This window comes from Palaemon carinicauda, chromosome 42 (genome assembly GCF_036898095.1).
Source record: "Palaemon carinicauda isolate YSFRI2023 chromosome 42, ASM3689809v2, whole genome shotgun sequence".
In the NCBI taxonomy this organism is placed as follows: domain Eukaryota; kingdom Metazoa; phylum Arthropoda; class Malacostraca; order Decapoda; family Palaemonidae; genus Palaemon; species Palaemon carinicauda.
The window spans coordinates 25,204,570-25,219,569 of NC_090766.1; the positions used below are offsets into that span (position 1 = coordinate 25,204,570).

The 15,000-nt window shown below is 42.1% G+C and overlaps 1 protein-coding gene across 8 annotated transcripts in view; it reads right to left on the bottom strand.

Moving 5' to 3' along the window:
- The window catches only part of LOC137632938 (uncharacterized), a 183,803-nt gene that overhangs the window by 116,975 nt on the left and 51,828 nt on the right, over positions 1-15,000 (bottom strand). The window contains exon 2 of one of the 8 annotated variants that reach the window (XM_068365049.1): positions 8,415-8,523. The exons of 6 other annotated variants lie outside the window; for them this stretch is intronic. Coding sequence is in view for 1 of the 2 variants with exons in the window: in XM_068365047.1 (XP_068221148.1) it covers positions 12,006-12,048 (43 nt within the window). In the remaining variant the exon portion in view is untranslated. Of the gene's footprint in view, positions 1-8,414; positions 8,524-12,005; positions 12,061-15,000 lie in introns of those variants that run through there. One more of the 8 variants, XM_068365047.1, reaches the window with a different exon arrangement.

Consider the following 15,000-nt stretch of genomic DNA (forward strand, 5'->3'; position numbering starts at 1 on the left):
AAGTGAGCTCAAGCACAGGTGTGTGTGGGGGGGATTAGCAAGCTACCCTCCCCTACCCCCGCTAACTAGCGATGGGGTAGTAAACCTTCGTTAAAATTCTAATGGCTCGTCATTTCAGGTACGCCGAAAGTAATAGCTAAGGTTTGTATGTCAGTTACGGAACACATAAAATTTCAATTTCCTTATGATGAAAAGATGATGAAGTCAGAATTTTTAAAGGTAAGGCTATGACAATCATGAGGCAGGCAAAAGATTGGGTCCTTTCTGCCCTACATGGCAGGTGTGTCCGCTGTCCAAGCGGCTTCGCGGATTTGTATAGGGAAAGTGACCGGTGACATCTTTAGGTATTAAACCTCCTGGAAGATAAAGCGAAAGTTTCTTGGGACTTATTTGAACATACACAGTTTAGAAAATGTTGTGAATGCTAGTAAATTTTACAACATGCCTATGTGTGAAAAACTTGGTAATGCGTTAATGATTAGTTGTGGGCATTGCAATAATATGTTATCCAAATTGAACTGCCTTTAGTTATTGGAATTAAAAATTATAAAAGTTTGTGAAACTAAAATAAATAAGATATAAATCTATATAAATGTGAATATTTTAAAATCAAATATTTTAAGTAATTTTTATTTTTCCTAACATACTTACCGAGAACTACTTTCTTTTGGAGTCACTTGTGATCTCCTCTCTTTCGACCAAGGTTTTTCGTGCTGTTACCCCCCTACTCCATTCTCTACATAGGCCTACCCCCGCCGCCAAGGAATGCGCCCCGAGGGCAGGTCACTGCTTCTCTGGGTCATTCTCCTCATTAAGTTTGTCGTATAGCCCAACTTGGCAATGGAAGGATGGCACTCGGGGACGGAAGGGAGGGCCATTACCCGAAAGTAGTTCTCTAAGTATGTTAGGAAAAATAAAAATTACTTAAAATTTTTGATTTGTTCCAACACAAAATACTTACCGAGAACTACTTTCTTTTGGAGACTTATACTTTAGGAGGCAGGAGTGCTATTAGGACACTTGACTCGGCACGTAGGGCCTAGAGGGCTATGGAATGCGGGGGCCTATCAGAGTGCGGGAGTGAGGGTAACTGCGCAACCTTACGCTATTATCTAAGACTCACCTCTTGAAAAATTCTTCTGACGATTTCCCCCGAAGTGTAGTCGCGAAGAATGTGTTCATCTTTGGGGACAGCCTGTAAACTCCTAAGAGGAGAGCCAGAGAGCGGGTAGGCGATAAGGAGGGCTTCGCACTCGCTCCTATCGGAGGCTAGCCACGCAAGTGCCTCTGGCCTCACCGCTACACTGCTTGGAGGGCGGCAATGACTGTCCCAATGGAGAACCAGCTTCCTTGTAGGATCTGGCGATCACCTGTCTCAACCAGAAGGAGATGGTGTCTTGGAAACTTGTTTCTTATTAATACAGTACCTGTGGAAACGAAGAGGCTCTTGATATCCAGTCGGAGATGCGCTGTCCTTTCCAGGTATTTTCTAATTGTTCGCACTGGGCACAATTTTAAGTCTTCTGCATTACCTGTCTTAGGGATGGCAGGAATCGAGAAACCTTCAAAACTCGGGTCCCAGACTGCCGGGTTTTGAGTCTTGGCCACAAAAGAAGGTACGAACTTGAAGGATACTTCTTTCCACCCCTTTGAGTGAGAGACGTCGAATAACAAACCATGGATCTCTCCCACTCTCTTAGCAGACGCCAAGGCCAGCAAGAAGACGGCCTTGAGGGTGAGATCTTTGTCCACGATATCCTTCAAGGGTTCAAAGGGGGAACGACACATCATCTTCCGGACCTTGCCTAAGTCCCACTGGGGCACCTTTCCCGCCTGAGGGGGGCAAGACTGCTCGAAGCTTTTGACAAGCATTGCTATGTGTCTCGAGGCCCCCAGGTCGATGCCCTTCAGGAGGAAGACTTGGCCTAAGGCAGCCCGCACCCCTTTTATGGCTGGGATTGACATCCCTGCTTTGTCCCTGAGAAACACCAGAAAATCTGCTATGTCTGGGACAGAGGCCTTAAGAGGTCTAATGTGCCTCTCAGAGCACCACTTCAGGACGGAGGCCCATTTTGTGTGGTAGACCGCGGCTGGCGACTTTCTCAGGAATAGAGACATTCTCTTAGCCGTGGAGGAAAAATATCCATCTTTCTTCAGGAGCCGCTCTTTAGTCTTCAGGCGTGAAGACGTAGGGAGAGTGGGCTGTCGTGGAGCTTGAGAAAGTGAGGCTGGCGCACAAGGTCTGACCTGGCGGACAGAGGCCACGGCGGTTGACTCGATAGGTCTTTTAGATCCGCGAGCCACTCTCTCTCTCCGGCCACCGGGGCGCTACTAAAGTCATCTTTAGGTTTCGGGCAGTCTTTACTCTGTTGAGCACTTGTCTTATCAACGTGAAAAGGGGGAAAGGCGTACACATCCAGATTGTCCCACTTGCGCTGCAAAGAGTCTTCTAAGGCTGCTTTCGGGTCTGGAACAGGGGAGCAATAGACTGGGAGTTGGGCGTTGAGATTGTTGCAAAGAGGTCAACCGCCGGGGAAACCCAGCTTTGAATGATGAGCTTGGCTATTCCTGGGAGAAGGGACCATTCTGTCCCTACTATCTGGCCCATTCTGCTGAGGCCGTCGGCCAGAACGTTTTTCTTCCCGGGAATGAACCTTGCTAACATCACCCCTTGATTTTCTTCCGCTCAATCTAGACTCTCTAAGGCGAGATCGCACAACTCCTTCGATTACAAGTACCCTGCTTCTTTATGTATGCCACTACCGTGGCGTTGTCACACATCCACGCCACGGTGTTCCCCTTTAGCAGACTTGTGAAGCGTAGGCACGCCTTCTGGACTGCTTCCAACTCCAGGACATTGATGTGGAGTTGCCCCTCCCCTTCCAACCAGGTCTCTCGTGCCGTTTCGGCGAGGAGAAGGGCTCCCCATCCCTGGTTGGAGGCGTCTGTGAACAGTAGTAACTCGGGAGGGCCGGCCCCGAAGGTTGTCCCCTTGAGTGAGTTCGACTGGCAATGCCACCATTCTAGGGAGGTTCTCGTGTTTGGAAGGACTGGGATTAGCACCTGCTGTAAATCCGTCTGTCACCAGAGGTTCCTGAGATTCCATTGGATGGATCTGAGCCTTACCCTCCCTTGGGGAACTAGGTTCTCCAATGAGACCAGGTGACCTATCAGCCTCTGCCAGTCTTTCGCCCTCCTGGGGTGTTCTGAAAGGAACGGCTGACTAATATGCCTGAGGTTTCTTATCTTATCCTCCGAAGGGAAAATTTTTCCCCGAATGATGTCTAATGTCATTCCCAAGTACTGTAGTTCATTCCGGTGGATGGGGGTAGATTTGACTACTTCGGGTTGATTACGATCCCCAGATCCTTGCAAAACTGGAGGAGACTTCTCCCTTGTTCCTCCAAGAGGACCATTGAGGCGGAAAGAAGCCACCAGTCGTCCAGGTATCTGATAAGGCGGATGCCTCGTTCATGAGCCTCCACTGCGACAGCCGTGGAGACTCTTGAGAACACTTGGGGCGTTGTTGACAGACCAAAGCAAAGGGTCCTGAATTGCAGGATCTGGGAACCCTATTTCACCCGGAGGAACTTCCGAACCGAGGTGTGGACCGGAATCTGGAAGTATGCGTCCTTGGGGTCGATGGTCATCATATAATCTTTCTCCCTCAAGGACAGCAGGACTGAATTCTGAGTGTCCATTTTGAAGTCCGTCTTCTTGACGAACCTGTTGAGAGCTGACAGATCTATAACCGGTCTCCACCCCCGGTCGCTTTCTCCACCAGGAACAGGCGACTGTAGAAACCTTGCCCTGGGAGAAGAACTTCTTCCATGGCACCCTTCTCTAGCATGGACGACACCTCCTCTTGAAGGGCGGTCCTCTTTAACGGGTCTTTGGGATCTAGCTATTCTATCCGGTTGGCCGGAAAAAGCGGGGGTGGTTCCGTTAGGAACGGAAGTCTGTAGCCCTCCTTTAGTACGGACACTGTCCAAGGTTCTGCTCCTTGAGTCTTCCATGCTTGCCAATGACGTCTGAGGCATCCTCCAACCCGAGGGTTGGGCGGGGATAGGGGGCCTCCCACTCTATCTTCTTCTAGAGGGGCGGCCTGATCTGCCTCTCCTAGAGGCGGAGTAACCCGACCTGAAGGAGCTTGAGGGCGCTGGAGCTCCCCTGCGGGGGGGCTGAGGCGTTGCGGACCAGGAGAAAGAGGAGGGCTTCTCTCCTCGTAGTGCTGGTAGAGGCTTGGGGTGTCGCGGCACTATCCGAGACGGACCTCTTATAGGGCGGTCTCCTAGGAGTCGTAGGTCTGGGGACGTTAGCCTCCTTCTTTTTCAAGACCTCCATTATGGCTTCTAGTTCCTTCCGAGGAAACAAAGACTCTCCCCACAGGGGAAAGCTGCGAATGGCTCGCGCCTCCCTGTCTGGTGTCTTCCAAGATACCTTCGCCAGAACGGTGTCTCGCTTCCAGAGCACCCAGTTAGCTGTTAGTGCGAGAGACTGATATGTCAATAACCTAAGGGTTTTACCCCCGGAGGTAATGAGGTCCCTCAGTAGGCCTTGCTGGACAGGGTCCTCAGGGTCAAAGGAGGCTTGTACACCTTCCAAAGTGGAAGCCCACCAGTCCAGCCAAGAGGAGACGTTTACTAAGTCCCTCGACATTTTCTCCATCATGGAGGCTTCTGCTGGCGAGAACCAGACTGGGGCCGAAGCGGCTCTACCGTCTGAAACGCCTTGACTAAGGATGTCTACTGCTGACTCCGCCTTAAGGGTTGGGGGGCCTCGGCATTGCTGGCCACTACCTTGCCGACATACTCCTGCTCTAGGACTAGATCTCGGGTTAGAGGAAGTGCTAGGGACGTCTTAGGTTGGGAGGGAGTCTGCATGATCCTCAAAAGGCTTGACTTCCAGGAAACTTCATCCGTAGTCGCAGGTTCCGGTATTTGTGGTGCCTTCTGAAAAGGCTAACCACTCTCCTATAGACGGAGTCCTCCGTCAGGGAGCCCTCCTCTCCGTCAGCCGAGGTCTCGGCTTGGGGCCGGGGAGCTGGGTTACCGGGCACGCCGACTGGACGTCTAGCTCTTTGGGGCCAGGGGCGCCGTCCTGCCGAGGTACTGGATTTCATCTGCGGGGACGTCCGCACCAGGGGCCTGGGTTAACGCAGGCAACGCTGGTTCAGCGGGGACTCTCGTCCGCCCAAGGGCTCTGGGTGCCAAGGATGCAGTTCCCGTGGGCTGATCCGACAGCGGGAACCGTTCCTTCTGACCTGAAGGCAGCACCAGCTGGGCTGGTTCGGCCACCCCCCGCCCGACAAGAAGCGCGTTTCTCCCCGCTGGGCGGGGTTAACCGGAGGCTTCGGGGACTTACGCTTACCTGTAGAGTCCTTCCTACGGCTTGATCTCGAGGAGCCGGGTCACCGGGCACTCCCCGGGCGCTTCGGTTCTGGAATACCAGGCACTCCCTTGCGGTGGTACCGGTCTTCCCCGGCGGGGAGCTCCGCACCAGGTGCGGGGGTCAGAACCGGCATCGCCGTACCGTCGAGGACTACCGTTCGTGTATTCTCTCTGGGGGACGCGGACGCGGATCCCCGTGGGCTGACCCGACGGAGGGAAAAGTTCCTTTTAAGTCCGAGGGCTGAACCAGCTGTGCTGATTCGGCCAGGCTGCCCGTAAAGAAGCCCGGTTACACCCGCTGGCGGGGTGAACCGGAAGCTTCGCGGCCTTACGCCTGCCTGAAGAGGCCTTCTCGCATTTCTCCCTGCGAGGGTTATATCTGCGTCTGGAGGATGGCCTTCGTGGTGAGAAAAACTCTGGGTTGCCGGTCCGGGGAACGCTGCAATACAGACCTGGGAGGCTCCTTCTCGGCGAGGCCCTCGGCTGCAGAAGAGACTGAAAAATACGCCAAGAGACTGGAGAAGAATTAGGGACATTTTTCCCCCACATGGGGTCATCAGAGGAGACGTGGCCTGCTTGCACCAGGACTCCGTCTCCCCACACACTCTCGAAAGTAGTACTTACCTCGAACTACTTCTTAAGAGTTATCTTCTCCACAATAAACCAACCTCGTCTCCTACTCTGGGTAGGAGAGGGTGGTAGGGAAGCTCCGTCAGGCGAGACGCCCGGCGCTAGTCTTCTTAGGCGAACCCTTCGTCGCCTACTTTTTCTTGGTGCTATACCGCACCCACTCAAACTCCTGGGGAAGAGCAATGGGCACTTCCCCGCAACTGACTTACCTCGTCCCCTACTCTGGGTAGGGAAGATGGCTGTATAAGAATCTCTATTCGACGAGGCATCGGGAATTAAGTGGCGAGGAGAGGCTCGTCTTCCTATGAGCCTCTTGGATGTATTCTTCCTCTTGGTGCTGAAGTGCACTCACTGCACTACGTTCCAGGACTAGTAGTCCTGACACGTGGTTGAAGGGGAACATAAGCTGCCCCTACACGACTAACACCGAGGATAAGGGGAGGAAGAATGATTTATTGTAAAATTGTTCCCTTCAGCTATTAATTCCTTGAAGGAAATCAAGGAATACTGTTCCATAATGCACACAACGCACGACACAAGCACTTAAGGAAATGAATTAAACACCGGGTAAGCACACGGTTGAAAAGTGAACGCACAGGAACACTTGGGAAAGCACACTGCGAAAAAACATAAGTCCCCACGCTGGGAACACGTGGAACACTAAACGCGCACAAAGGATCGAGAGAGACGAGAGTGAGGTGTGAACACCTCACGACCAAGGAACTTGATGAGGAGAATGACCCAGAGAAGCAGTGACCTGCCCTAATCCTGCCCTCGGGGCGCATTCCTTGGCGGCGGGGGTAGGCCTATGTAGAGAACAGAGTAGGGGGGGTAACGGCGCGAAAAACCTCTGTCGAAAGAGAGGAGATCACAAGTGACTCCAAAAGAAAGTAGTTCTCGGTAAGTATTTTGTGTTGGAACAAATAATTTTTTAATTCAAGTTTTTTTTTTTCCTAACATCCCACTGTATCACATGTATTCATCAATGCCTTCTTTCAGTGATGCTGGAATCCTAGTTAACCGACCAGTATCGAATGAGGTAGATTCCAACATTCTGAACCTCTTGGATCAAGACACCAATCAAATTTCTTAGTTGTTTATAAACACAATTCAAAGAACTCTCAACTGTATTATGTATTATATATACAGTATTTTCAAGAAAAAATGAGAATGCATTTCCAAATATATATATATATATATATATATATATATATATATATATATATATATATATATATATATATATATATATATATATATATATATATATATATATATATATATATATATATATATATATATATATATATATATATATATATATATATATATATATATATATATATATATATATATATATATATATATTATATATATATATATATATATATATATATATATATATATATATATATATATATATATATATATATATATATATATATATATATATATATATATATATATATATATATATATATATATATATATATATATATATATATATATATATATATATATATATATATATATATATATATATATATATATATATATATATATAATATATATATATATATATATATATATATATATATATATATATATATATATATATATATATATATATATATATATATATATATATATATATATATATATATATATATATATATATATATATATATATATATATATATATATATATATATATATATATATATATATATATATATATATATATATATATATATATATATATATATATATATATATATATATATATATATATATATATATATATATATATATATATATATATATATATATATATATATATATATATATATATATATATATATATATATATATATATATATATATATATTATATATATATATATATATATATATATATATATATATATATATATATATATATATATATATATATATATATATATATATATATATATATATATATATATATATATATATATATATATATATATATATATATATATATATATATATATATATATATATATATATATATATATATATATATATATATATATATATATATATATATATATATATATATATATATATATATATATATATATATATATATATATATATATATATATATATATATATATATATATATATATATATATATATATATATATATATATATATATATATATATATATATATATATATATATATATATATATATATATATATATATATATATATATATATATATATATATATATATATATATATATATATATATATATATATATATATATATATATATATATATATATATATATGTACAGTATGTATGTACGTATGTATGTCAATGATGAAAACTCCTATAACTTACCTTAATAACAAAATATCCTAGATGTTGCTTCCAAATCAGACAAATTTGTGGCAAAATGCTTATCAAACTACAAAGCTGAGTACTGAACACATAACAGCAAAACTATAATCTGTGAAAAAACACTTACAGTATCATATAAATGGTGTAAAAACATATCACAAAACGGAAAGAACAAAACGCAAACCCTTCATGCTAAATTTCTTTCTACTATGCAAAATAAAAGCAAAACAAAAACAACAGCTCTAATAACAAAGAAAAAATAAAAATTTTCTAAAGTATTTTTCCTAACTACAAACCCGAGCCCTTTAAGAGGTGTAGGACTTCAGCGAAGTTGGGGTGGATATTAAGAATTTAATAAAGTACTTATAACTACCAGGAGGTGGTGATAAAGCACTGCCCACTAGGCAATCAGCTAGATGCTCACTTTTGACATTAACCCTGGGGACTTGCAGGGGTTAGAAGCAGGAAGCATAACAACTCAGGGGACTCAGCTTTTTATACAGTAAGAAAAATACAGAGTACAGTACTTAACCCTTTTACCCCCAGGCTCTTTGGAAATTTCCAACCCTTAACCCCCAGGGGGTTATTTTTTTCCCAGCACATTTTGCAGTATATTTTTTTTAAATTGCTTTAACAGCCTTACTTTTTGTCATAGAGAGGTCAGGTTGGTCTCATTCTCTTGGAAAATGCCTGAATTTTCTCAAAAAATTATCAAAAATATGAAAAAAAAAATTTTATAGCATTTTTTTGAAGGATGTACCGGTACGTCCATGGGGGTAAAGGGCTGGCTTTTGTGAAACGTACCAGTACGTCCTTTGGGGGTAAAAGGGTTAAGAATTTAATAAAGTACTTATAACTACCAGCAGGTAGTGATAAAGCACTGCCCACCAGGCAATCAAGCTAGGTGCTCACTTTTGACATTAACCCTGGAGACTTGCAGGGGTTAGAAGCAGGAAGCGTAACAACTCAGGGGACTCAGCTTTTTATACAGTAAGAAAATAGAGTACAGTACTTAATAAAAATCTGGGATTGTTATTACATGAATACAAACCATCATTCTATATTGATTGATTGATTGATTTGGAGTTTTCTGGCATCCTCCTTTAATATGAGACCCGTCCTTAAAGGTTTAAAAGCCGCTCATGAACGGTAGAGGCTAGGGACAGTGATATTGCTCCATCAAGCAGGACAATGCCCTAGAGAATGACCAAACGGTATATACATATGATCAGCGCCCAAGCCACCTCTCCACCCAAGCTAGGACAAAGGAGGGCCAGGCAATGGCTGCTTATGACTCAGCATATAGATCTATAGGCTCCCCCAAACTCCCCCTTTCCTTAGCTCAACAGGTGAAGTTGCAGCGACCACAGGAACTAACGAGTTTGAGCGGGACTTGAACCCCAGTCTGGCAACCAGGCAAGGAACCTACCACCAGGCCACCACAACAAGAAGTCCCTAAGAAATAAAATCTGGCAGGTTTAACTTCCCCGATTGATACCAGGGCACCTGGTCCTTTACAGGAGCAAAAGTGAAGGTTCCTGCCAACCTCCTAATGCTCTAAGCAAGGAAATGTCATGGCCATTATAGCGGGCTTATATCAAGTGTAAATGGTAGTTGGTCACGTGAGAACCTATATGCTTGTGTAAGATATGTCCGAATGTATATCACTCTCATCTGGGAGGATGGAAGAGATACTCCTTAACAATTCTTATAAAAAAAAGGATGCCTGGTTATAAAGTTTACCTGTATCTAATGTCCGGTTCAACCCATGGTATGAAAAGTATTGGCAAAGTGAGCAACTGCATCAGACCACTGGTTTATACAGGAAGCCACCTAGAAGTTAGCAATGGAAGGTTTCCATGGCACCAGCCTGAATACAGTAGCTGAGAATAGTGTGGCCTCAATCTCTCTAGAGGCAACCCTGCTGTCAACATAGAAGATACATGATCAACAAGGGCACACATAATCCTCTGTTGAGAGTGTGCGATAGGCAGGATTTTGGTCAACAAGCTAAAGCATAGTGATTCCCAGGCAAGCAGCTCTGAGAATTCACTCTGTCCAAGGCTAAGTGAGCAAATTCCAACTACGGCAACTTTAGTGAGGTCTGATTCTTGAAAGGCACCAAAAATAAAATGATCACTCAATCTTGGGATTCTTTGCCTCAACTGGCACTGGATTGTTATCAGGAGCCATTGGGACATTGCATATAGGTGGAGCAGCCATGAAAAGGGGAAAAGAATGGTTGAGCCCTTTATCCTGATTGACATTAAGTTTATTATGCTTGGTACAAGATTGAGCACCGATAACGGGAGTGTAGGCCATTGTAATGCCTACCAAGACACACTCCCAGTCTTGGTTGGTTCTCGGTACCACATACTGTAGTCTCTCTCACCCAAAACCAGGGAGATATCAGGCGGAGTCTTTGGCGACTCGTCAATCATTCTTCCCGGAATTTTTTTTGATGATTTCATCTTAAAAGCAGCTACATCTGAAGAATCAAAGCAGCTACATCTGAAAAATCTATCGTAGAAAAGGCAGAGGAGGAGGAGGAACGTACATGCTTCTTCTTGCCAGCCTTCTTCAGGTTCTTAAAAATACATGAGGACTCTCCAATAGAGGAAGAGACCACAGGGAAATCTTCAAAAGCAGCAGCAACAACACCAGCAGGTGCCATACCCTTCAGTGCTTCCAAGAAAGAAGCAGGAGTTGAGAAGACACTGCAAGGGCAACAAAAAATTACTTCCATATGCCGATGAAGTACCAGCAAAGTCCATAAGAAGACCAACTGCTTTAGCTTCAAGTTGTCATAGTCACTGAAGAGCCACACATACCAAGGGGAAAACTGAGAACAAGTTATAGGCACCCCTAAAAAAGTATCAATGATGCCAAGATTAATGGCATGTTTACACAAACCTGTCACAAAATTACTGTACAGCTTATCTGAAAAATAACTACATAGCCATGTAGTTTCCATTTAATTTATCAATGTTTACCTGAACACAACAGCCTGTCTACTCACTTACTGATTATCTATAAAGAGAAAGTAAAATGATTAAAACAGTTATAACTTGAGAGGCTGCAAGAGTACGTATGCACTACTAGCAAAAGAACTCAAAAGTTAGTATATTATCTAGCAGACTAACAGGTAGGCCAGGCTTCCCCACCACCTGCAGGTTGTTAAATTTTTAACAGCTTTTCTAGCTTTCTAACAGCTTTTCTAGGTTTGTATTCATGTAGGAACATACCACACTGTATCTAACAATGTTGGAAGACTTATTAACCCTTTTACCACCAGGCTATTTGGAAATTTCCAACCCTTAACCCCCAGGGGGTTATTTTTTTCCCAGCACATTTTGCAGTATATTTTTTTTAAATTGCTCTAACAGCCTTAATTTTTGTCATAGAGAGGTCAGGTTAGTCTCATTCTCTTGGAAAATGCCTGAGTTTTCTCAAAAAAAATTATCAAAAATATGAAAAAAAAAAATTTTATAGCATTTTTTTGCAAGGACGTACCGGTACGTCCATGGGGGTAAAGGGATGGCTTTTGTGAAACGTACCAGTACGTCCTTTGGGGGTAAAAGGGTTATGTACCTTTCCATTTAACGCTGAAGCATCCTAAACTGTTCATAACCATATACCCGCTGTACTGAAACTATGGAAAGGGCTCATAAAGATTAGAAAAAAAAGGAAGTAATTCACAAATTTTTCTTAAAGTACTTTAATATGTATTTTTCGTAACTATACAAACCTGAGTCCTTTAATTGGTATATACTTTTAGTGAAGTTTGACATGGGAGTTGAAACTCTAACAACTTGGAACCACCGCCCACCCAACAGGCCACTGAGCTCCTAATTTGACCTTAAACCTGGGACTTGTGAGGTGGTTGATGCAGGAAGTATAATTTTAGGGACTAAGTTTATAGGAAAAATACATATTACTTTAAAAATTTGTGATTTCTACTTCAATATGGGACCTACCCTTAGAGGGAGGAAGTCTCTATAACCATCTGGTTGGTTTACTTTCCTTGGATATACCAAAGCTGTTTGGTCCCGTATAGGAGCAAAAGTAGGGATTCCTGTCAACCTCCTAACAACCAGTACATGCGGATGAAGCACATGTTAGGCTAAGTCACTACCAGGGATTGGTAAACAATCAAGGAAGAACCTATAACCATGGCGGAAATGTTGTCATTATTATTATTATTATTATTATTATTATTATTATTATTATTATTATTATTACCTGCAAAGCTACAACCCTAGATGGAAAAGCAGGATGCTTTAGGCCCAAGGGCCCCAACAGGGAAAATAGCTCGGTGAGGAAAGAAAATAAGGAGGTAAACTACAAGAGAATTTTAAGAACAATAACGTCAAAATAAACCTTTCATATACAGGTAGTGTATAAACTATAAAAACTTAAAAATAACAAGAGAAAGAGAAACACAATAGAATAGTGCGCCTGATTGTACCCTCAAGGAAGAGATCATCCTCTCCCTTTTTCTGGGGGGATGGGATAGATTATACTTCTAAACAAACTTCTTGCTAAGACAGTGCCTGTTCAGGTGGCTCACCTGTATGTGGTTTGATCCAGCAAATAACAGAGTGACTGCTCCACCCCAAGGAAAAGAACTAAATTGAAGTTAAAAAGGCCAGTTGATTTTACCTCTCATTCCAGACTCACACATTTTTAAGGTAATTTGGATATTTTGTAAGTTGTTTAACCCTTTTACCCCCAAAGGACGTACTGGTACGTTTCACAAAACACATCCCTTTACCCCCATGGACGTACCAGTACGTCCTTGCAAAAAAATGCTATAAAATTTTTTTTTTCATATTTTTGATAATTTTTTGAGAAAATTCAGGCATTTTCCAAGAGAATGAGACCAACCTGACCTCTCTATGACAAAAATTAAGGCTGTTAGAGCAATTTGAAAAAAATATACTGCAAAACGTGCTTGAATAAAAAATAACCCTTGGGAGTTAAGGGTTGGAAATTTCCAAATAGCCTGGGGGTAAAAGGGTTAATAGAAATATGAATTCAGCAAAGCTGGAACGACCATCAAAACTTAGACAAGTACAGTTGCTATAACTACAGGCAGGAGGTGAAGAAGCCCAGCTTACCAATCAGTCTGCTAGACACTTACTTTTGACCTTAGACCAGGATTACAGGGTGGCTGAGGAGGGAAGTGTAACTCAAAGGACTCAAGAGCTTTGTATATCTAGGGAAAAAAATACAAATTACTTTCAAACTATGAATCTGTTCCCAAACAAATACAAACTGTCTTTTTATAGGTGACTCATCCTTTGAGGGAGGAAGTTCCTATGAACTACAATATAGCTTATTCAACTTCCTCTGGAAATGTTAGAGTCTCTGGTCCTGTATAGAATGATAATGATGACTCCTGTAAACCTCTGAATGGTCTAAGTATGCTAATGTCAGAGGCATTAGGTTGTTAGGTCCATATTACGTGTAAATAGTAATCAGGATCTAGCGTAACTGGATTCTTAGTGTGAAAAAAGTATTGTGGAGTTATGACTTCAATAATATGTAGTAGGGTGGCCAGGGTACCACGCACATGTTGAGATACTACCGCTAGAGAGTTATGGGGTCCTTTGACTGGCCTGACAGTATTACATTGGATCCCTCTCTCTGGCTATGGTTCATTTTCCCTCTGCTTACATATACACCAAATAGTCTGGTCTATTCTTTATATATTCTCCTCTGTCCTGTTACACCTGACAACACTGAGGTTACCAAACAATTCTTCTTCTCTCAAGGGAGTAACTACTGAACTGAAATTGTTCAGAGACTACTTTCCTCTTAGTAAGGGTAGAAGAGACTCTTTAGTTATGGTAAGCAGCTCTTCTAGGAGAAGGACACTCAAAAATCAAACCCTTGTTCTCTAATCTTGGATAATGCCATAGCCTCTGTACCATGGTCTTCCACTGTATTAGATTAGAGTTCTCTTGCTTGAGGGTACACTCAGGCACACAATTCTATCTTATTTCTCTTCCTCTTGTTTTGTTAAAGTTTTCATAGCTTAAATGGGAAATAATTATTCTCATGTTGTTACTGTTCTTATTTTTCCTTGTTTCCTTTCCTCACCGGGCTATTTTCCCTGTTGGAGACCCTGGGCTAATAGAATCCTGCTTTTCCAAGTAGGGTTGCAGTTTAGCAAGCAATAAATAATATAATAATATGAGCAGGCACACTATTAGAAGCAGGTATTCAACAACCTAACATATCTATGTAATCAACCAGCTAATGGAAAAATCAACAAAGTATGACAAACCACTATGTATGGCATTTATAGACTAAAGAAAGCTATTAATTCTATCAAAACTTCAGCGGTCATGAAAGCCCTTCAAAGACAAGAAACAGAGATTGCAAAAGAATCAGGGGAAGAGAAGACGATGGATTGACAAGCTAAGAAAATGTGTGGGTCTAGACTGGCATAGAGAGGCCATAAACAGATGCAAGTGGAAGGGCATGTCTGAAACCTTTATTCTAGATGACTAGTAACAGATGATGATGATATATCGTGTGTGTGTGTGTGTGTGTGTGTGTGTGTGTGTGTGTGTGTGTG